Genomic DNA, 23,475 nt, shown 5'->3' with positions numbered 1-23,475 from the left:
GGCCGGAGGCTGCGACACGGCTGAGATGGCGAACAGTCCTGTCAGGAGGTGAGGATATACAGGCAGAGCAGCAGGTAGTCACCAACCTCTGAACATCACTGATTACAGTGGGCTGAACGGGTCAGTGCTGTTGACAGACCACCTGAGCTATGGCACAACCTGCACACCAGTTCCTTTTATATATATGCCTAACATTTTTCTAATTTACAGTAGATCTCTATCTTTAAGCCCTTTCATGCCACAAGCTTTTGAAATCTTGATGTCAAAATCCAGCATTTTTTTTTTCCAAAAATCCCTGGCGCCTAAAAGGTTAAACTTAATTAAATTACATTTTTTTAAAGTTGGAAATTGGAAATAAACATTTCACTTTTACTACATTTAATTGAGTTCACAGAAAACTGTTCAGAAACTATAATTGTATTTATATATATATATATATATATATATTTTTTTATTATTAAATCAAATAATATATTACAGCAATGATACTACTGTTGAATGAATGAATGAAAATATTGAATATTAAAAGACAGAAATTGTTTTGATTGTATACACAAACACACACACAGTAGATTCAAATCTAGTCATATTTACTGTATATATTCTTGCTCATACATCCTATAGCATATTTGCTCTTCATAATGAATTCATTTGATATTTATACTCATATTATGTATTTAGAAGCTAAAATATTTACTGTAGTTGTAATAAGATGTGCTCCATATACAATAATATTAATGTGTCATTAATTTCTTCTGGTACTGCACCAGTCAGTGCTTCTCTCTGGTTGAGTGTCTATATTACCTGCTATCTCAGCTGATAAGGACACTATTATGTGTGCTCTGAAGGAGAAGGACGAGTTGAAATTATTTTCTGAAGTAATCGACAAAACGCCAACTATGCTGTGAATACAGCTTAACTTGTATTGTACCTGGAACGCTCTTTTGAGCTGCTGAAAATCACAGGTGCAATGAAGAACCCAGGAAGCATTTTATAGACTTCACAAATAGAAAAACCAAAGAGCAGACAAGAGGAAAGGCAACTGAGAAATGAAGATATTTTTCCCCAACAAAAATAGCCTGTAGAAATAGAGAGAGAGGGAGAAGAAAGAGAGAAAGAGAGCGTGTGAATAAAGGCCTGCCAGAAGTCTAGCTGTTTGCTCAGTTATCACCACGCACAGAAATGTCAGAGTGCTGCTGTGTTTCCCCCTATAGGCAACTGTCCTCCCAATTCAGAACAAAATAAACATTTCACACGACGCACGCAAAAGAGTGAGGACGGAGGTGGGGAGGAGCCTGCAGAGAAAGAGAGAAAGAATGATACGTTCAAACCATATGTTCATTACTGCCACCATAAACATTGACCCAATTTACTTTCCTAATGCATGTTCCTGGTTTTATTGGCTTTGATTACATAGAGAGTGTTTGGAATTGAAAAACACATTTACAAACAGGTGGGACTCTCAAATTGAGACTTCCAATTGATCAAATAATGTCTGTATAAACAAATTGTAGAAGTCAAGCCCCTTAACTATTATTGTGTCAACCAAAGGAACCATAAAAATAGTAACAGTGACTGGAGTAAATATAAAATAAAATAAAATAAAATTTGGGTTAATAAGATTTTATGTTTTTGAAAGACTTTTCTTATGCTAATTTATTGCTGTGATAGCAAAGGTGAATTTTCAGCAGCCATTCCTCCAGTCTTCAGGGTCACATTATCCTTTAGAAATCATTCTAATATTGCTGCTCAAAGACAGCAAGAAAGAAAGAAAGCAAGATCTAAATCTTCTTTATCTCGTCTGCAACAGGTACAGAATGCCGCTGCCAGGTTCCTCACCGGAACGAGATCAAATTTAAGGTGTTACTGTTTGTTTACAAGGGATTACATGGTCAAGCTCCTGAATATATTACAGATCTCCTTTACCCTAGAAATTGCTCTAGAACATTACCGCTTTTACTGTACAGCACTTTGGTCAAGCAGTCGCTGTTTTAAATGTGCTTTAGAAATAAAACTGCCTTGCCTTGCCTTGCCAAGAAAGAAAGAAAGAAAGAATTTTATAATTATTGATGCTGAAAACAACAGTTGTGTTGCTTAATATTTTTTTATGGAAACCTCGATACTTTTATTTTTATAAGATTCTTTGATGAGTAAAAAATTCAAAAGAACAGATTTATTTGAAATAGAAATAGTTTAGTAACATCTTCCAACCACCTTCCATCTATAGAGTCTTGCCCTACATTTTGTTCTCATTGAATGTCGTTTCACTCAGCAGTTCATCTTGACTTGGCACTTTAGAACACCGTCAGCAGTAAACACGTGCACACACATGCATGAAGTCGCACAGCCTTGCAACTTGTTGAAAAGACAGCTTGCAGAAAGCTTCACTAATCAGGCACCATGCTGAGCTCTTTAATTTCTAACCTGTGCCAGCGGTCATGCTGATTAAAGCAGACGGGGGGTAGGGGCAGAATATCTTAAACCCGAGACCCGAGTGGGAGGCCCATGACTGTTGGTTCCAGTGCTGATTAATGTAGGCTTCTTTAAAAAGCTCTCAATTCCCATTTTTCATTTCCTCTCTGGACACACACTGGCAAAGTCTTGTGCCTAACAGGGCCTTTGAAAAGAGGCGTTAAAAAAGCAATACACATTCATCCTCCCTTTGCCAGGCGCTCAGGAGAGTTCGACATAGCGGAGGTGGCACGCTGTGCACATCTGCACCCGTACATACACAAGCCTAAAGAGGAGAGAGGAAGTCACCAGAAAAAAACCCCAGCCCCTGCTGCGTGCACCTGCACCCACAATGCACTGCACACATGCTCCTTGAGTAGAACAGTGACAATGGCCATCTGAACAGGAACTCTGCACCTCTGAACAACTGGCCAGGACACAACGCTTTGAAAATTATGAAAGCAACTTTTTGATTAATATGAAAGATAATGGAACTATAGAAAGCACCCCTTTTATTGGTGAATGGTGTGAGGCTTTTTAAAATGATCAGTTTTAAATTTATTCTAAGCAAAATGGTTATAATTGAGAGGCAATAGACACTATAATGGATCTACTCTCCATAAATCATGTATCTTCTCCATTAAGGTATCTTAAAAGGTGATAGACATGCCAATGAAAAATGTAGAAAAGAATAAGAGCCAAAAAAAAAAAAAAAAAATTAATTAACTTAAAAGAGGCACTCAGTCCTGATGGCAATAAAGTGTATTTTTTATTTTTTGTTTTATTTTATATTGGGGAGGGGTGGCACTACACACTCAATTTACAAGGATTACAATCTTATAGAGAGAAAGAATATATATATATATATATATATATATATATATATATATATATATATATATATATATATATATAAAGTGCTGTCAAACGATTAATAGCAAGATTAAATTGCATCCAAAAATATAAATATAATAAACAGTACACACACACATATTATGTAAATAAAAACATATTTTATTATTATTGTGTGTGTATGTGTATAAACATGTTTTCAAAACCTTTGTAAAAATTATCAGTATATAGTATTTTTGAAATGTTTATATAGTTTTTATTTTATATATACATTTTTTACATATATATTTTTACACACACACACAATAGTATACGTATTTAAAAATATTTGTAAAATACTACAAACATTTTTTTTGAACTTTTCAAATTATATATACAGGTGCTGGTCATATAATTAGAATATCATCAAAAAGTTGATTTATTTCACTAATTCCATTCAAAAAGTGAAACTTGTATATTATATTCATTCATTACACACAGACTGATATATTTCAAATGTTTATTTCTTTTAATTTCGATGATTAGAGCTTACAGCTCATGAAAGTCAAAAATCAGTATCTCAAAATATTAGAATATTACTTAAGACCAATACAAAGAAAGGATTTTTAGAAATCTTGGCCAACTGAAAAGTATGAAAATGAAAAGCATGAGCATGTACAGCACTCAATACTTAGTTGGGGCTCCTTTTGCCTGAATTACCGCAGCAATGCGGCGTGGCATGGAGTCGATCAGTCTGTGGCACTGCTCAGGTGTTATGAGAGCCCAGGTTGCTCTGATAGTGGCCTTCAGCTCTTCTGCATTGTTGAGTCTGGTGTCTCTCATCTTCCTCTTGACAATACCCCACAGATTCTCTATGGGGTTCAGGTCAGGCGAGTTTGCTGGCCAATCAAGCACAGTAACACTATGGTCATTGAACCAGCTTTTGGTACTTTTGGCAGTGTGGGCAGGTGCCAAGTCCTGCTGGAAAATGAAATCAGCATCTCCATAAAGCTTGTCAACAGAAGGAAGCATGAAGTGCTCTAAAATTTCCTGGTAGATGGCTGCGTTGACTGTGGACTTCAGAAAACACAGTGGACCAACACCAGCAGATGACATGGCAGCCCAAATAATCTCTGACTGTGGAAACTTCACACTGGACTTCAAGCAACATGGATTCTGTGCCTCTCCACTCTTCCTTCAGACTCTGGGACCTTGATTTCCAAATGAAATGTAAAATTTACTTTCATCTGAAAAGAGGACTTTGGACCACTGAGCAACAGTCCAGTTCTTTTTCTCCACAGCCCAGGTGAGATGCTTCTGACGTTGTCTCTGGTTCGGAAGTGGCTTGGTAGCCCTTTTCCTGAAGACGTCTGAGCGTGGTGACTCTTGATGCACTGACTCCAGCTTCAGTTCTCTCCTTGTGAAGCTCTCCCAAGTGTTTGAATCTGCTTTGCTTGACTGTATTCTCAAGCTTGCGGTCATCCCTGTTGCTTGTGCACCTTTTCCTACCCAAATTCTTCCTTCCAGTCAACTTTGCATGTAATATGCTTTGATACAGCACTCTGTAAACAGCCACACCTTTCAGTAATGACCTTCTGTGACTTACCCTCTTTGTGGAGGGTGTCAATGTTCGTCTTCTGGATCATTGCTAAGTCAGCAGTCTTCCCCATTATTGTGGTTTCAAAGAACAAGAGATACCCAGAATTTATACTGTAGGGACGGTCATTTATTCAAACTCAAATGTAAATATTCTAATATTTTGAGATACTGATTTTTGACTTTCATGAGCTGTAAGCTCTAATCATCAAAATTAAAAGAAACAAACATTTGAAATATATCAGTCTGTGTGTAATGAATGAATATAATATACAAGTTTCACTTTTTGAATGGAATTAGTGAAATAAATCATCTTTTTGATGATATTCTAATTATATGACCAGCACCTGTGTATGTATATATACACACACACACACACACACACACACACACACACACATACTGTATATATATATATACACACACACACACACATACAGTATATATATATATATATATATATATATATATATATATATATATATATACACACACACACACACACAAAATTAATACAAAAATGAATGAATGAATGAATAATATAACAAAAATATTTAGCCTTTTATAATTATTGATATTATTAATAAAAATATACTTATTATATAGTACAAGACACAGCTTTCCTACAGTAGATATAGACACGCTTTCTGACTAAAGCCAGTGGAACAGTGCTTGGCCTGTGGGTGTTTATCTTCTCCCTGGTCGCATGAAGGTCTTAGTTTAATTTCATTAAGTCTTTCAGCCAAATTTCATTTCCTCTTTTGACGATTAGATAAACCCACTTTGCTTAACTAAGTTACAGCAACTCTGGAAGCTGGCGGAAAGTTTCCCACTGTTAGGGACTCTCATCTCCTTCCACCCTAACTCACTCCTGACTGAGCACACATTACTGTTCCCGGGCTCAAACAGGCACGTCGTATCCGCCTACTCTACCTGCGAGGAACTGTGCGCAGCTGATCCTGGATCGGTTCATCCTGTCCTCATCACTGATGTCTGAGGCTGATATCTGTTTGTTTATGTTGTAATGAAAGCAGCTCAGCCCACTCTTGACAGAGAAAAAGATTTGATATGATCTCTCCCATCCTATTATGCTCGCCATTCTCATTGATTTAGAGTTCACATGCCTGTTTGAGCTACAAGAATATGTTTAATTGTTTGTTGGGTGTATTTCTGGTTCGAGTGTGGGTGATGAAGGTTGGCGAAATCCCTTCTTTTAAACTCTCTGAAACCATGTTTCTTGTGTTTTGGGGTTTCCATGGTGACAGGCCACAAAAACCACAAAAAAGTGTAAGTGGAAAAGAAAGAAGTAAAGTGCTGCGATGGAATTGCTGCAGAATCATGGGAAAAATGATGGAAGGATTGAGAAATGGAAGTGCAGTACTGAGGCCTCTAAGGACGGGGTTGTGTCTCAATGAATTTCTTATTTCTGGAGGGCACGGGACTGAAAAGAGTGCCATGCAGTTTGTAAATGGTCCAATTCTTTTTTGATTTATCAGACACATCATGAAAACAATGTAGCATTCTCTTGTGGCGAGATAAACGCCGGCTGCCATTTGTGAGGGATGCTCACGATTAGCTCAGCGAAGATATCTCTGTGGCGCGCGGTGTGAACATACACGCTTGGAGATAATGTGTTTGCTCATTAGGGATGACTTCCAAAGTGTACTACATTTTTTTTTTAAATAAAACATGTCATTTTTGCTTTATAGCTATGATGAGAAGAAACAAAAAGATCCTGCGCAACCCTTTGCAAACGCTTTAGATGCCATAATGTAAAACACATTATTTGTGTAGCACATTCTTCATGTAAGATGATGAAATCTGAAAAAACGTTTTTTATTATTATTATTATTTTTTTATTTTTTAAGTATTATATTTTCTGAAGGGAACTGAGTGATTTTGGTCTGCATGTGCATTGAACTGGGTCAGTCAATTTTATAAATTATCAATGAAACAGGATTCTTTGGTGAACAAAGTTCAAAAATGAATTTTTTCGTCTTTGTCACTTTTGATGAATTTACTGAATCCTTGCTCACTGAAAGTATTTTCCAAAAAAAATAAAAAATAAAAATAAAAAAAACCCTTACTGACCCCAAACATTTAAATTGTAATTTATATAAACACAGCAGCAACATTTTTAAACTAAAAAATAAAATTATATATATATATATATATATATATATATATATATATATATATATATATATAAATAATAAATAAATAAAATAAGAGAGATCATTTTGTTTTCTAAACATTTCAATTGGTTTCATGCCAACAATTCAACTGCACATCATCGTGGTCGACACAAACCATACTTATCTTCGTTGCAAATGAAATATCATTGAGAACCACTGCTCAGGTCCCTCCTTCAATAAGTCTATGGGATATTTACACCAGTTCTACCATCTGCCAGGTGAAAATCACACATTCACTCAAAGTAACAGCACACATCTTTTCAACCAGCCAACACAATTTGAGGTATCATTCAAAAATTTAGAACTGTCAATTATCAGGCTAACTAATCAACAAATCAGTCCTGTCAACTAATGAGAAACCACAAAAGTTACAATCCTTATCGTCCACAGGCTACAGTATGTTCGATCAAGCCAAACCATATAATCTCTCCAACCACTATTAGCAAGACTTTTAGACCCTTAGCCATCTCAGATCTCAACTTTCCTCTTCCAGTAATCAGTTCCCTAGACACATCCATTCCAACCGCAAGAGCATGAGCACTGTTAGGTCAGGGAAGAGTACCTGTTGGGGAGCCCTCCAGAACCTCCCCAGAGTAACGCGGCTCCTTGAAGACCGGTCGGTTGTCATTCTGGTCAATAACAGACACGTCCAGGTCAACTGGTCCCTCTACCAATCTGCCACTTAGGTCAGTGGTGGATACCTGGAGCTGTGGGTGAGAGAGGAAGAGAGTGATTTACACACACAATGCGCAAAAAAGAAAGATTCAGCTGTTTCTGGGAGTAATTGACAGAGGAAATAAAGTTCTTATTTGGTTGCTTTCGGTGTCAGGCAATTGAGATTTCACTTGCAATGTGAGATGATTGGCAAACAGTTTAATCTTAGAATGAAACCTGAAGAAAACTTTTGATGGATGACAGGACTTTTAATAAAAGGAACATTAACATCCTGTGTTGCCAGCTGAAGAAATACAAATTTACAATGTTTAAGAATAATCAGGTATATGGCACAAACAAAAATAATCTCCAGAGAGGTTTTACGCTTCACACTGTTCTCTCTCTCTCTTCTTTCACCATTTGCTCACTGATATGAAACAGTGGGGTCCCTAGTGAAAAAATAGGGACAGTCACAAACCTCCTGGTTTTCATCCAAAACCATCCAAATTGTGTTCCGAGGACGAACGAAGCATTTACGGGTTTGGAACGACATGGGGGTAAGTGATTAATGACAAAATTTTCATTTTGGGGTGGAGTATCCCTTTAAGTAATTGTCTTTTACTAACACCCCCAACATACCAATCAACTCAATTATCCAGAGAACATCAGTGGAACATTGGCTGAAGGAAACACCGCGGACTGGATTCGAACTCGGGTTGCTGCCACACTCGTGCACTCGCTTTACCAGGTGCGCCACCAAAGCAGACATGCACTGTGAAAAACTGCGGTTACTTTGTAGTCTTTCTATACTGTTACAAATACTACTATATGTAAGCTGTTTTTTTTTTTTTAAGAAAAGTCTTAATATAGGCGCAGTAAACGGTGTGTGGAAATAAACTGAACGCACTGCTTATGTTTCAGTGCATGCAGATGGAATAAAACCATCCGTAACATCTCTGCCCATTGTCTCTGCACACTTCAACTCTCAATGCACTGGACACAAATGTTAATGTAAAATGCAATGAAATGTTTTGGTGGTTTGACGGTCTCGCAGTAAGCTGCAGATTTATATGAGAGTATGAATTGAAATTATTTTAATACATTTTGTTACTTTTCATGTAGTTAACGTCTCTGACATTTTAACTTGTGTAGTTTTGAGGGCTGGTCAGGATCATTTTAATAATTTGTTTAATAATTCATAATACTTTGACAGCCCAAAGAGCTGCAGTCCACATTTCCCAGTGCAACGTTGTCATTGTCCGTACGTGACATTAAAGAACCATTAATGGAAAAAAGTGTGTTGGTAAAGTTGTATTGGATTATTGTGAATATACTAAATAAACCTTCTGATCAAGTTTGTGAATTTCTTTCACCATTTCAAATCCATGACTATATGTTGTTTACATATCTTTACTTGTATTACTTTCTATATGAGACCATGAACCACAAAACCAGTCATAGGGGTCTTTTAAAAAAAAAAAAAACAAGCTTTCCATTGATGTATGGTTTGCTAGGATAGGACAATATTTGGCCGAGATACAACTATTTGAAAATCTGGAATCTGAGGGTGCAAAACAATCAAAATATTGAGAAAAACGCCTTTAAAGTTGTCCAAATGAAGTCCTTAGCAATGCATATTACTAATTTAAAATTACATTTTGATACATTTACGGTAAGAAATTTACTAAATATCTTCATGGAACATGATCTTTACTTAATATACTAATGATTTTTGGCATGAAAGAAAAATTGATAATTTTGACCCATACAATGTATTTTTGGCTATTGCTACAAATATGACCCAGCGACTTAAGACTGGTTTTGTGGTCCAGGGTCACATATTTTAAATACAATTAAGTATATTTATTTTTCACTAGGGGTGTTTCTTCAATTATGGGCCCTTTTGAATGTTAAAAATACACCCTTTTCGAAATTGCTAGTTTATATAATTTGCATACTATCAGTATCACCAGAGCCACCATGAATAAATGCCACTTCTACCTGAACTATAATCACTCATTTGGGATGGAAATTAAATTTGCAACATTTCAAAATAAAATACACATCTTTGTCTTCAGGCTAATTTCATACCTAGCATTGCTTTTAACCTAAATAGAGACAACTGAATAATATTTTCCTACTTTTTGAATTTGATCAAATTGTGATTTGATTGAATGTGATACACAATAACAATATCTCGTTTTGTCTCAAGCATGCTTTTAAATAAATTAATTGATTGATTGCAAAATAATAGATTTTTTTTTTTTTTACAAACAATTCCATTAAAAATTTTGGGTTAAAAAAAAATATATACTTTTGGTCATGCTTTAATTTCTCTAAAACGAATGACACTGAAATGGAATACATAATACATAAAAATGCCTGTAACTATAGAAACAACCAGACAGACCAAATATGAAACATAGATTGTGATAAAAAATAAAAAAATAAAACAATTGTATGGATGTTGTTGCAAAAATGGCAGACATGGATTGCCAGGGTCTTTAGGATGGCCTTATGGGTAATGGCTACCTATGCTGCCTGTGGTCAGCAATTATTGAAAGACCTGAGTGGTTTGTCTGTGATTGCGGCTGATCTGCGGTATGAGAGCCTGTCTGCTCTAATGGCGCTGAGGAGAAGAGATACAGAGGAAGAATGGATTACTGGTTCTCAGAAATACATAGGCAATTTATGAAGGCACTACACAATTTGATTCAGTTGCACTGCTTCTTGTTTGTCTGATGCAGAAACCAGATTATATATAAAATATTCATGACATATTTGTGATAAGCAATGTTTGATTAAGTGTGATGCACTTTTTATGTGACCATTAGGTAAAGACTGTCTTTAGACATGTTTTCACAATCACTTCTTGACCTGCAGCAATAAGATTGCATGAGAGTGACTTAGGCAAAAATATCAATGAAATATGCTGACGCAAGTGACACAGAAATGACTCCGCTCAGTCAAGTTTGATTCTTGTGAACAGCTCATTTGAATTAGATGATTCAAAGCTTTAAATTAGAGCTTTGAATAGATTCATTCAAATCAAAAGTTTGAAGATTTGTTTGCATCACTAAAATATGCTCAACAGCATCTAATTTAATACTCATTTAAAACAAATATCACTTTAGCAAAGTTTGTACTTTTTTCTGCTTATTTTGAAAAATAAAAGAATACATTTTTGCTCAATAAATATAGTCATTAAAATATGTTAATATAAAAATATATATTTTAAAACACAAAAACTAAATCATTTTAATAAGTAAAGATTCTGAAAGTATTGAAGATCCAATAATAATTGAATATATATTTACAGTAGTAACAACAAATGATATTTTATTATATGATATGATTAATATCATGTTTTTAAATATGATGGTTTCATTCTAAACATGATGATTATCTCTAATATGGACACCCAACAAAATATGACATTTACCATCTGAATCTAACCATGTAAACAAATGGAAAAGTCAGCCATCTATTAATTATCATGTTAATTACTGTGCGCCTTTAGCCCCAACAACAGGGGCGCTTTTTACCTCAAATACCATAATTTTACATATTCTTTCGTTGTTTAAATCTGTTGCTTTAATTATCTTAAACAAAACTGAAAATCATAAAGAAGACCTTTGTCTCAAAATATATGCATTAATTTTAGCGATTCTCATTTGCTACTTAAATCTACAACATTTTAAAAAACATAAAATATTAGATCAAGTAAGCACAGAATCAACTTTGCGCTGCTGCACGCGATCGCGTCAAAGATCAGACAAATAAACACGTGCATCTTGAAAGCGGATGTTTTGGAAAGTGCTACACCACGTTTTTGTGTCTAGTCTAGTAGTTTATATGAAAATAATATCAAAGGCGACCTTTTACCCCGGGGTGCCTTTAGCTCCGTCTTACCCTATATTTATTGAATGTGACAGTGAATACATTTATAATGTTTTTTTTTGTTTTTTTTTAGATCTGCATTTAAATTAATATCAAATGAAATGCTGTTCTTTTGAATATATCAAAAGAGGAATAGTTTACACAAAAATTTAAATTCTGTAATCTTCATCTTCAAACATCCTCAGCTTGGTCCAAACCTGTAAGATTTACTTTCTTCTGTGGAACACACACACACACAAGTTATTTTGAAGAATGTTGATATTGAAACCAAAAGGACAGTTTGGCAAGGACATGGCGGTAAGTACATGAAGGGTGAACTATCTCTTTCAGTTTTGGTTTTCCACAACTCTTTCTCATTATCCCATTTTCCCAGCTTGTTTTTGCCTGACTGGACCAAAAATCCTCCCTTAGAGGCAACGAGCCGAACCACAGAGTCCAAGGTGACTGAAAAAAGAGGTAAACCCGTTGGGGAGAATAGATTCATATAGAGATAAAGAGAAACGGAGAGACGGGAAGCCATACACAGCCTTAAAAACAGGTAGACAACACAGAGAGCCAAGTGGGGAAAATGAGAATGAATATGAAACAACAACAACAGCGCAGGGACGCGTTTGGGAGTGTGACAGGAGGGGTTTGTGAGAAGAAAAGGAGAGATAGAAGATTTATCTGCTTTTCACAGTGTGAAGTTTCACAAGGGCCCACCTGAGAGCGTGGTGATGGCTGAGGCGCTAGCATCTGCCTCGCTTCTGTGCCTCAATCTCTCAGCCCCACCGCCTCAGAGCCGGGCCTCCCCAAAGCCCATATCACTTATTCATTCCTCCCTTCTCCGAGCGCTGCCGTAACCGCATGCGTTCTGCACACCCCTGGGAGGTGCGCGACGCAGAGCAAATGCAGCGAAACGCACAGCACGTCCTGTCTCTCTGCCTCAAACACAAACACGCACGCTTGTACGCCAAACATCATACACCAGGCCAGACATGTTACTGCTTACTAGATGCTCCTGAGCAATTGGCCCGTGAAACACGTTAACCTGACGCAAATCACTGTCTGATAAAAGAGCTCAGAACTCTCCTACTGGGCACCTCTAACGCTCCCCTGTAGATTTATGTTTTATTTGCGCACCTGTAAGCTGTGCTGAAGCAACGCTTGGAACTTTAGTTTGGTGGTTTGTGCTGACAGCCTTGCACCTTATTGCCTCCTTTGTACTCTTTACAAAGTTTACTCTCTACAAGTAACATTCTAGAAGAAGGATGTGTCCTTCATATAGTACACTCACTAGGTAAAAAAAAACTTTAGCAATGAATATCTGATGCCATGTTGTTAAATTGGCGATTTATTTTATTTTAATCATGAAGAGTAATCCACTACTCTTTGTTTCCAATATCTCTTTGCCATCAACCTATATGCACACTTTTATTAAAACAAATTATAATGGAAATAAAAGCTAATATTTGGTCTTTATTTATATATATATAAATAAATTTAGCTTTGCCATTACAAGAATAAAATACATTTTTAAAAAAAAAATATTCTGATATTATTATTTTCATTTACTGTATTTTTATCAAATAAATGCAGCTTTGGTGAGCATAAGAAACTTAAACCAAAATTAAATATCTAAGCATAAAAGAAGAATTCTTTCAAATTTACATGTGCATTTAGGCAGGTGCTTTTAAGAAAACCACTTACAATAACTAAATGAGCAATTTGTCATTGTAAATTTCATAGTATACAAAAATCTACTTTTAAAAGCTCCTTTAAAGGCACCTGTCTTATACTGTGACTCACAACTTCCCTGGCTCAGAACGGGAACATTAAGAGCTCAAATTAGCGGCTCATAACTCCTAGCTGCGTTAACGGATGATGAGTCTCCCCTCCCTTCTCACCCCAGTGGAAATGACCAATGATAGCACTTGCCATTTTGCATTACCCTAAGAGCCCATCAGGAATGATCCATTACACAGAATGGCCAAAACGGGGGAGTTCCTCGCTCTGCCAGCACATTACCAGAGCACTGCGATCGCTGCCAGTAATGCATGACATCACTCTCATCTGCTTTCTCTGTATCTCGCAGAGGCATGGGTCAGTCTCTTTGTCTGGCCCCGGCCGGTGCAGTCATGATTCCGCTCAACAGATCTAATGCTCTTAATGATACAGACTCCCCACATCAGAGTTTAGAGCAGTAATGGTTCGATACATCATCACAGCCTGCTGCTGTGCTCTCCAGCATTCACAGATAGAGAGAGAACATTTAATAGGGTTCACGCCGACTAGTCGATTAGTTTTGACACTAGCTGATGTGTTGCCTGTCCCTTTAAGAGTATGTAAAAGTCTTCTATGACCTTAAATGAATAACTGTTCAGGGATCTTAAATATAATACATACTTCATCCACTCTTTCCTAATGCTAGGATTCCCCTAGAAAGACGATCTTAGACAGAAAACAGAAATAAAGACCCCCACCACCTAAAATAAGAAAAATCTAATTGTGAAATATAAACTCGCAATTGTGAGATAGTCTACTCTAGGTCATGAGTCACAATTACGGGAATAAACTGCAAAACAATTCACATGAGATATAAAGTCACAAATATGAATAATAAAGCTGCAATTGTGAGAAACAAACGTGAGACATAAAATTGTAAGTACAAAAAAGTTCCAATTATAATATAAAATATAAAGTAATAATATTATTACTCTGAAGCCATGCTAATCAAATGTAAGCAAATGTTATATATTGTAAAATTCTGAAATGAGCTGTTTGAGATTAGTTTCAATAAATGGGGTTATGAAATGTACAGTATTTAAAGAGAACTATTTAAATGGATTTTTCATGGAATAAAAAATAAATAAAAGAACAAGAGAGTCATAGTTTTGTAACAACATGATTATGAGTAAATAATGACCATTTTTAATTTCGGGGGTAAACTATCCAGTTAATTTCCAAAGATTTAAGAAAATTTATGAACCATTTAATGAATTTGCATTTTTTAAGAAAATTGATCAGTGCCTCCCTCGATTCCCTCAGATTCTAACATTAATCTTATCAGCATGAACTGTCAAAAAAAAGTATGCCTTTTTAATCTTTTATATATGTATGCCTTTTAAATCGGAAGCTAAACAACATTCATAGCAGATTAAGCTATAGCAAGTATGGTGCACACATTACAGCAGACATCAAACATCATTACACCCCGTCAGACCCCCCGGCGTGGCTCATTTTCAGTAAAACAGACGTGTCAGCGCACTACAGGAGCTCACTTCTCAGCACACACAGTTCCAGGCCTCATTTTCAGGAGACGTATGCTCACAGGCATCCATTGTATCAACTATGCAATCATCTGTATGGGAGAAGGATGAAACTTATGTAAGGCGACTTCAAAAAGTAGCACCCTTCGCATATCCAGAAGTCTGATTCCTTTTAAAGCACCTTTGATATCCCAGACTCTCTCCCCACAGAGATGCCAGCCTTAACTGGCAGTGTTGCTGCTGTTGTTTTCATCCTATTGCCCTCCCTTTCTACCACCTGCTCTTTTTGACTCTCATCTGAAGGGTGTTTACATCCCTGTCAAGTGCACTTATACCCCACTGGTGTTCACGCAGACCCTGTGAACCCTGAGACACAGGAGACGGACAAGTGCTTTCTCTCCCCTCACCGCAGTCAACACGTCCTCAGGTGATCCGCTGCAAAACAAACAGCACAAACATACTGAAATCACTCTGATTCTGAGGACAGTAGTGGAAGTACTGGAAGAGACAGTATGTGGTTTTTCCTTGGACAGCAGTAGATGCGATTAATGGAATGAATGTATAGCCATCAATTAAATTTTTTTATATAACATTATAGTTTTATGTTTTTGCACCTATTTTAATTCTATTTCATTTCAAAATTGCAATTCCGCATCTTGCACTGAATATGAATTAAATTAGTTTCATTCTTAATTCAGTTCTGAATGCACAACTCTGGTATCCACACAAATTGCTGAACCTAATGGTTATACAAATGAGTTTTCTTTCCATAACACGGAACTAAACGCATTAACAACTGAAATGATCAGAATGCAAATGCTATATATATATATATATATATATATATATATATATATATATATATAATAATCAACTTACAAACCTAATTCTTTTAATGCTGTTGCCAGCCTGTGCTGGTGTGATGCATCACTTTACATGCGGAGCAGGCATCCGGCCATTGACATGCATTCTGGCTGTTACACCACCAGCCAGTGTCAGTCTGTCTGTTTTGCTTAGACCATATCTGTCCACATTTATTCTGTGTGAATTTATAGCCTTGCTTGTGACTTTACATTGCTCCCAATCTCGCTTCCTACTCTCTTTATGTCTGCACTCGGTTCCTGATTACCAATAATTACCATTATTGGCCAATACTATGCAAATAATATTCACCCATACTCTTTCCCACTGGACCTTTCTACTATGTATTCATCGCTCTCGCATCAATATGAAGAGAGGGTTTCTTACAATAGCATCATCAGTATATTTAAAGGGATAGTTCAGCTGAAAATTAACATTCTGAAAAATGAAAATTACCCTCATGTCTTTCCAAACGTGTTTGACTACATTCTTTTTTTGTTTTTTTTTTAAATGGAACACGCATTTGCTAAGTATTAATTCTCCAAGCTGGTCTTTTACATACAATTAAAGTGAATGTTGACAATACCAGCTGTGCAAGATTTGTAAGGTACGATTTTCAGTGAACAACATGAGACGTGTGTGGACAAGATGACAAAATTTTATTTATTGGTGAAATATGCAACCTATGTAAGCCTGTTTCCACCACGGGATAAAAATTAATAAAGGAACAGTAATTGTGACCTTTTATCTCACAATTCATTTAGCTTTGCTATTTTTATTTTTTTACCTTAAACGAAAAATGTTGAAAGATGTAAATCCAGAGTATGCAGAGCATAAAAAAAAAAAAAAACAATTGCAAGAAGTAACCTCACAATTCGGAGAAAAACAATAGCAATATATAAACTTAGAATAGCGAGATATAAATTCTAAAAAATTTTATATCTCTCCATTAAATTTTTTCCTTGCAATTCTAAGAAAAACATTCAGAATTGTGAGTTTATATATCACAGTAATGAGTTCGTCACCAAATTTCTAAATTTTCCTCTTCAGAATTACAAGAAAATAATCTGAATTGTGAGATTTTTTTATTTAATTAACAATTATGTTATTATTAATGTCAACAGTCTCTCATTTGAGGTGGGAGTTTCACTGTATCTTTTTGTTTCGGTTTAGTTTTTACATCATTCGGAGTCACGGATAACAGAAGAATCAGTGTTAGAGTGCGAGAGAGAGTAGACGCAAAGGACAAACATAGGTTTCACTTTAGCACTGCCAACTCCACAGCCAAGGGGTGTGATTCTATTATTTAAAACAATTCATTATTCAAGAAACCTTTTTCACATGTTACATTCATGCCTTATCCAATACTCCTAACATATCAGACTTCTTCATATGACCTTCCAAAAGAAAAAAATATGAATATAAAATTAAAATGAAATATTCTAAGTCACAGGGCACTTTGGCCTTTAACTATGCAACTCAGTCCCCTTATTAATAATTCACTATACTAAAACATCACAAAGCAACAAGAGATCAGTGAGAGGGTTTGTGTGCAGCACGTGTGGCCAGACTTGTCATACTATGAAGGTTGTTATCTGCTCTGATGGATGGAAATGATTGTCAGCTGTCTAGCGCACACCACAGAAACTATTACACCATTATACCCGACAGTGACTTTGTCATGACACAACCATACAATTAAGAAATCTGTTCATGCATATTGTTGCAAACAAACACTTGAAAATACAGCATTTGTCTCAGTACACCTCATTAGCTGTGTTTACAAAAATAGCAACAATAATCGAACTATTGTCTCTAACTAAAGACAATTATATGAATAACAAGTTGCCATGCATGTAAACAGCAATTTTCAATGACCTTAATATGAATAATTACACATTTAAAAAAATAAACATTTTCATATTAAAGACATGCAGAGAAGCTCTGAATAAAACCCTCTATTAGAAGTTTATCCTTCAATTTGTGGCAAACCACCAGGAAATGCATTTATTTGCAAACAACAACTAAAAAACTAAATACTATAGTTGGTAAAATGTAAAATGGCAGCTTTGCCAACATTTCCATTAGGTTATTAGCAAACATATTCATGACAACAAAATAACAACATCAGTGTTAACTACCAGGGAACGTTTAACTAAACAGTGACCGACGGGACCCAGTAACCTGATAGTTTCTGCTTAATGTTTCAACATGTATCTTTCAAACTGTATGTTTGGAAATCTAGATTATTTTTAACATACATTTTCATTCAAAATTAGCACTTATTTAGTAAGGGCGCTTTAAATTACAGGATGCATTAAATTACAATTAGTAGATACATTGAGAAAATTACAAATATATATATTTCAAATAAAATTTTTATTATTATTATTTTTTTTTTTTTACTTTGTTCATCAAAGAAGCCTTTAAATATATCATGGTTTCAACAAAAAACAAAACAAAATAAAAAATTACATATTCCTGAAGGGTTATGTGACAGTGAAGTCTGGAGTAATGACTGCTGAGAATTCAGGTAATAAAACTACATTTCAAAATATATTAAAACAAAAAAAGTTAGTTATTTTAAATTGTAATACTATTTCACAATATTACAGTTTTTACTGTATTCTTGATTAAATGCAGCCTTGGTATGCATAAGAGTCTTAAAAAGAAAAGAAAAGAAAACTCTTTTGCACTGTACACATAGGTGAAGGTTTAGATTATTGCAGTCAGTTAAAAGATGAATCTGTGTGTAAACTATCAAAGAACATTATACCCAAGTGCTGTTTCCACTGAACAACACTGCAATATCAGCCTGAGAATCCAACATGAAAGTGTTTATTTGTTCTTAAGCTTATTCCTGTGGGATCCCAGATTTATATTAAATCTCTTCTGCACCATTCGGAATGTAAACTTCAGTTTCAATTATTAGAAATCTCATTCGGCACAAAAAACACTGAAGCGTTACACTCTTGCTATATCTGTGAATGATTCTTATCTTCCCAGAATTAGAATTTTTTCAGACAGCTTGGTGGCATGATGAGCATCTCTGTGACATTTTGCCACTGACATGGTTCAAAAGATTATAAAGATCCATGTTCATGTTAAAGCCTCCCGGTAAGGTTAAATTCTCCCGACAGGGTCACAGCAAGAGGCAGCCGCCACATCCCAGTACGCCTGTAGAAATATTCCTCCTCATTTCAGCTCACTGTTGTTTCATTATACAAGCGAGGTAGTAGTTTCTGCTAGCATCCCAAGAAATTTTCCCAAGCGAAAATTGGAGTGTATGAGCAGACAGTGATTTCATTTAAATGAAAATGACTTATTAAATGTGAAGGAAGAGTGAGAATGAGAAAATGGGGGTCTTCATAACAGAGAAAATTATAGATGTTCACACCAATGGCTTGTCTAGCCAAAATTAGCTTCTAGACACGATTACGCCATGTTCATTAGCTCATTATGTCTTCGTAAAACAGAATTGATAAGGATATAGTCCTCCCTTCCTATTTTTCTCTGCAAAGAATATGACAGTCTCATGTTTTCTATGAATTATATCCACAGAGTAGGCAGAATGGAGCACAATATTTCTGATCATAGCTACTGTATGCTGGGTGCAGTAAAATATTAATTAATGAAGACTTTTTCAAACTGTTTCCTCTTTCATATTTTGCCTGAATGGCTCTACCCACGTAATATGGATTACATCCATGTCATATTCATCAATCTCTTACAATTATAACAAATGAAACTCCTTAATTTGGCCTAAAAAACAGTTCCAAAGAATTTCTACCGCATTCTTACAAAAGCATCACATCTCAGCTGTACAAACACCAGAGAAAGTGGATTAATTAACATCCAGGAGACCTGAATGTCCCTCTGAGGTGTATCTATCGAATTTGGGCTCTCTTAGTGCAGAAAACTGCTGAACTTGGTGTTTCAACATTCTATTAAAGTGGTAGTGAATAAAGTAAAGGAAGCAAAACATATTCTCAATATGCGTTCTCTGAAGATTTATTCATCTCCTCTGAGACTCCAGTCCACTGGGGCTGGACGATTTTGAGAGGTTCTCCCAGTAGAAATTGTCAAGAAATGGATCTGAAGGTGACATTTCCTCACACGAGTGACTCCCAGCAACAGTTTTGAGCTATTATAGTCAGAAAAAAAAAAAAAAAAAAACTGTACAAATAAAAGACTGCATAGGAGATGACTATAGAAAAATGAATGGGAAACTTTAATGCTCAATATGGTGGCTGTAGAAATAATCACCCTTCCTTTCAGGTAAAACAGCAAGTTAGAGTTCTAAAACTCAAAGATGCACAATTGGAAAACAAGACATCAACACACACAAAACGATTGTCTCAAAAAATACAACTTTAAATCAAAAACTCTGATTGAATCTAACAATGCATACTCAAAACATTATGCTGTTCAGATCTGTCCAGAATGCTAAGCTTTCATGAATAAAAAAGCCATATGGGAAGGGCACTCATAGTTGACCCTCAAATACAAAGAACCGGCTGGTAAGAATATAGTGGACAGACTTCCTATGAAGACTGTCCAACTGGAAACAGAAACCCCCACTTACGATGTCTGAATACAGATGGAGGTTGGATAACTATTGAGAAATGTTGAAAGAAAGAGAAGGTTGGATGACTAAAATAATAGCAAACATGATAGTAGTACACATTTAAATGAAAGTTGTATGGTGAGAAAATCCAAATTGTGCTTCCAAATGGCAATGGCTTGTATTATTAGTGCACATGAGGGCTTGTTTCTCAGGTCTGGTTCTTCATGTTTCTGTTTAATGATAGTAGTTCCTACAGTCTTTAATGTACAAAATAAAGAACACTTGGTTGCAGCACTTGCTACTTGTAGCAAAACAAGAGGAGATGCTGTCTTAACCAGCTAGCCATGAATCCATCCATGTATCCTTCCATCCACTGGGAACGCAACTGTATTGCTTATGCTGAATCTCAAAATTCAGTGAGCTGCTCTTGGGAGAACAGATACAGTAAAATAATGAAGTCAGGCTTCATGCCTCCTACAGCGAACAAAAGTTATTCTGAAAGCTAAATGAATTGATCTTGTATGTCAGTTTTTTTCTTACTCTGCATGAGTATGTACACCGAGCAAAGTAAGTGGACTTGGGACATCTTGCCAGGGAACTCCTGTGAGACAATCTCTAATCCACAATTCCTTTTCACATCTGCTGTGTGTCTGCATGGACTTTAAATATTTCAAAGAGCCATCGGAGAGCAGCTGAGCTAGCCTGAGTGCTAGACTCATTTCCTGTCTGTTTCTGCCGCTCATTGCTGAGTGAAGAAGAGAGAGGCTAATGAGATGATAAAAAGTGAAAGCAAAGGTATATTGAAACAGCAAAACACTCTGAGGAACTTTATTGCAGCTGTTACACAATATTCCTGTGCACAGAGTATTTCTGGGTTGTGAAGAAACCATACATCTTGTTTTGCTGCAAATATAGTCCATGTGCAAGTGCTGCAAACTGTAGGCCTCTTTACTTTGTACATTAGAGACTGTAGGAACTGCATCCATTATCAAAGCGGCATATGGAAGCATGAAAAACCAGACCTGAGGGAACAGTTCGCACATGTGCGAACACAAGCCAGTGCCATTTAGGAACAAGTTTTGCATTTTTTCCACCATACACAATTTATTGTAGCTTCTGTTTTAATGTATTCTACTGTCATGTTTGCTCTTATTTTACAACTTACAGCGTGGCTAAAGTGTGTTGGTATTGCAAGTTCCCAACAAGAGGACAACCCTACACAAGACAACCCCAACAACCAATGCAGATAGAACAACCGATCCAGAATCTATCATCAGATAAATTCATTCTTAATATGAACTCTGAACACTGATTCCAGAAGAAAGCATATAGAAAGATATTGAAAATTGTGGAGCAACTAATTATAAATCTTAACAGCTTGGCTCATGAATATTAATTAGCTGATGTAATATTTGCCCAGTCACACTAACTGATTTGCAATCCATCCATCCGTAAGACAAGACTGAGTAGTTTTTTAACATAACCTCACTTTTCCTTTAAGTACTGTGGGGATATTTAGAATGCCGAAAGCATGATTGAACACTTATTGATTAGATTACTACCTGTATTTTAAAAGGCTCCTTAATCTTCATGAATATGTATGAAGTGCACATAATTAGTGAGCGTAAAAACAAAGCAAAAACATTTGTTTTCTCCATGACCATAAACAATCCACTTAAAGGAGTAATTCACCCAAAAATGAAAATGTGCTCACCCTCAGGCCATCTAAGATGTAGATGAGTTTGTTTCTTCTTCAAAACAGATTTGGAGAAATTTAGCACTGCATCATGTGTTCACCAATGGAAGTGAATGGGTGCCGTCAAAATGACTTCAAAGAGCTGACAAAAACATCACAATAATTCACAAGCAATCCACGTGACTCCATTCCATCAATTAACATCTTGTGAAGTGAAGAGCTGCATGTTTGTAATGAACCACCATTAAAACGTTTTAAGGATGAATATGTTTTACAAACATGAATGCTTTTTGCTTCACAATAAGTTAATTGATGAACTGAGTCGTGTGGATTATTGTGATGTTTCAGCTGTTTGGACTCTCATTCTTATGGCACCCATTCACTGCAGAAGATTCATTGGTAAGCAAATGATGGAATACATCACTTCTCCATACTGATGAAAAAACAAACTCTATATCTCTACAATCTTGGGTGGTCTATGGGTGAGTAAATATTCAGCAAATTAAAATTTTTGGGTGAACTATTCATTTAAAGGTTATTTTTGAAGGTTCTGAGAAATACAATTAAAAAAAGGAGTATATCTGAATCTCTCCTTTTTATATAAAATACGGATCTGCATAGGTATAAATACACTGTGTGCAGAATTATTAGGCAAGTTGATATTCTGGTAATATTTTTTTTTTTCAAGAACATTTTACCAATTCCAAACCACATCGATCTTAATAACGACTATTGATTTTGCATTTAATCACTTCTAAGTGATATATAATTGTCCATGAAGGCTGAAAGTCAAAAATTCCTTATTTCAGGTGTGCAGAATTATTAGGCAGGTTTTCTTTTACAGATAAAATGAGCCAAAAAAAAAAGAGAGAGACTGAATTCAAGAATAAAAGTAAAAACAAATTATGAAATGCCCATGAGAAGGATGCAATACTAATGCAATAACAGATAAGTTGTTATCACATCCTCTTGTGCCACTGTTTGAAGAATTTATCTTCCAGAATCTGGCAGTAAGTTTTAGGAGCTAATTTTTAATCAATCCTGCAAGAAATACTTTTCAGGATAGGAGATGAACTAAAATGAGCTCCCAAAACTTGAACTTGAATTCTTCAAACAGTGGTACAAGAGGACATGATGCTGGTCCTTCAAGAGTCACTCACAACTTATCTGCCCATAAAGCCTATACAAAATCAGTCTTCATGTATTTCACAACACTTCAGCATGTTATTCTTATTAAGTGAGGGTCATTTTAAAGAATTGTTTACCCAAGCAAGGTCTCTGAGAACCTTACACATTGCACTTGTGGAGACTCCAAGAAGGTTGCAGTTCTGGAAAATGATGGTGCTGGAGACTAAATGGCTCCTGATGGTTTCTCACCTAATTCTTCACCTTAATTCTTAATTCTTTTGCAGTTAACATGTCTTTTCTTCTCCACCTGTTTTTTCTGACCCTGCTGACCCAATGAGCATTTTGCTG

At 35.8% G+C, this 23,475-nt stretch overlaps 1 protein-coding gene across 2 annotated transcripts in view; it reads right to left on the bottom strand.

Moving 5' to 3' along the window:
- cdh13 (cadherin 13, H-cadherin (heart)) overlaps nt 1–23,475 on the bottom strand; it is a 341,165-nt gene that overhangs the window by 141,234 nt on the left and 176,456 nt on the right. For both annotated transcript variants that reach the window (XM_058751362.1, XM_058751363.1), the window contains one exon: nt 7,636–7,780. In XM_058751362.1, the coding sequence (XP_058607345.1) occupies nt 7,636–7,780 (145 nt within the window). The remainder of the gene's footprint in view (nt 1–7,635; nt 7,781–23,475) is intronic.

Source organism: Onychostoma macrolepis, chromosome 18, assembly GCF_012432095.1.
Source record: "Onychostoma macrolepis isolate SWU-2019 chromosome 18, ASM1243209v1, whole genome shotgun sequence".
Lineage (NCBI taxonomy): Eukaryota > Metazoa > Chordata > Actinopteri > Cypriniformes > Cyprinidae > Onychostoma > Onychostoma macrolepis.
Note: the sequence above shows the minus strand (reverse complement) of the source record. Positions and strands in the feature narration are given on the sequence as shown.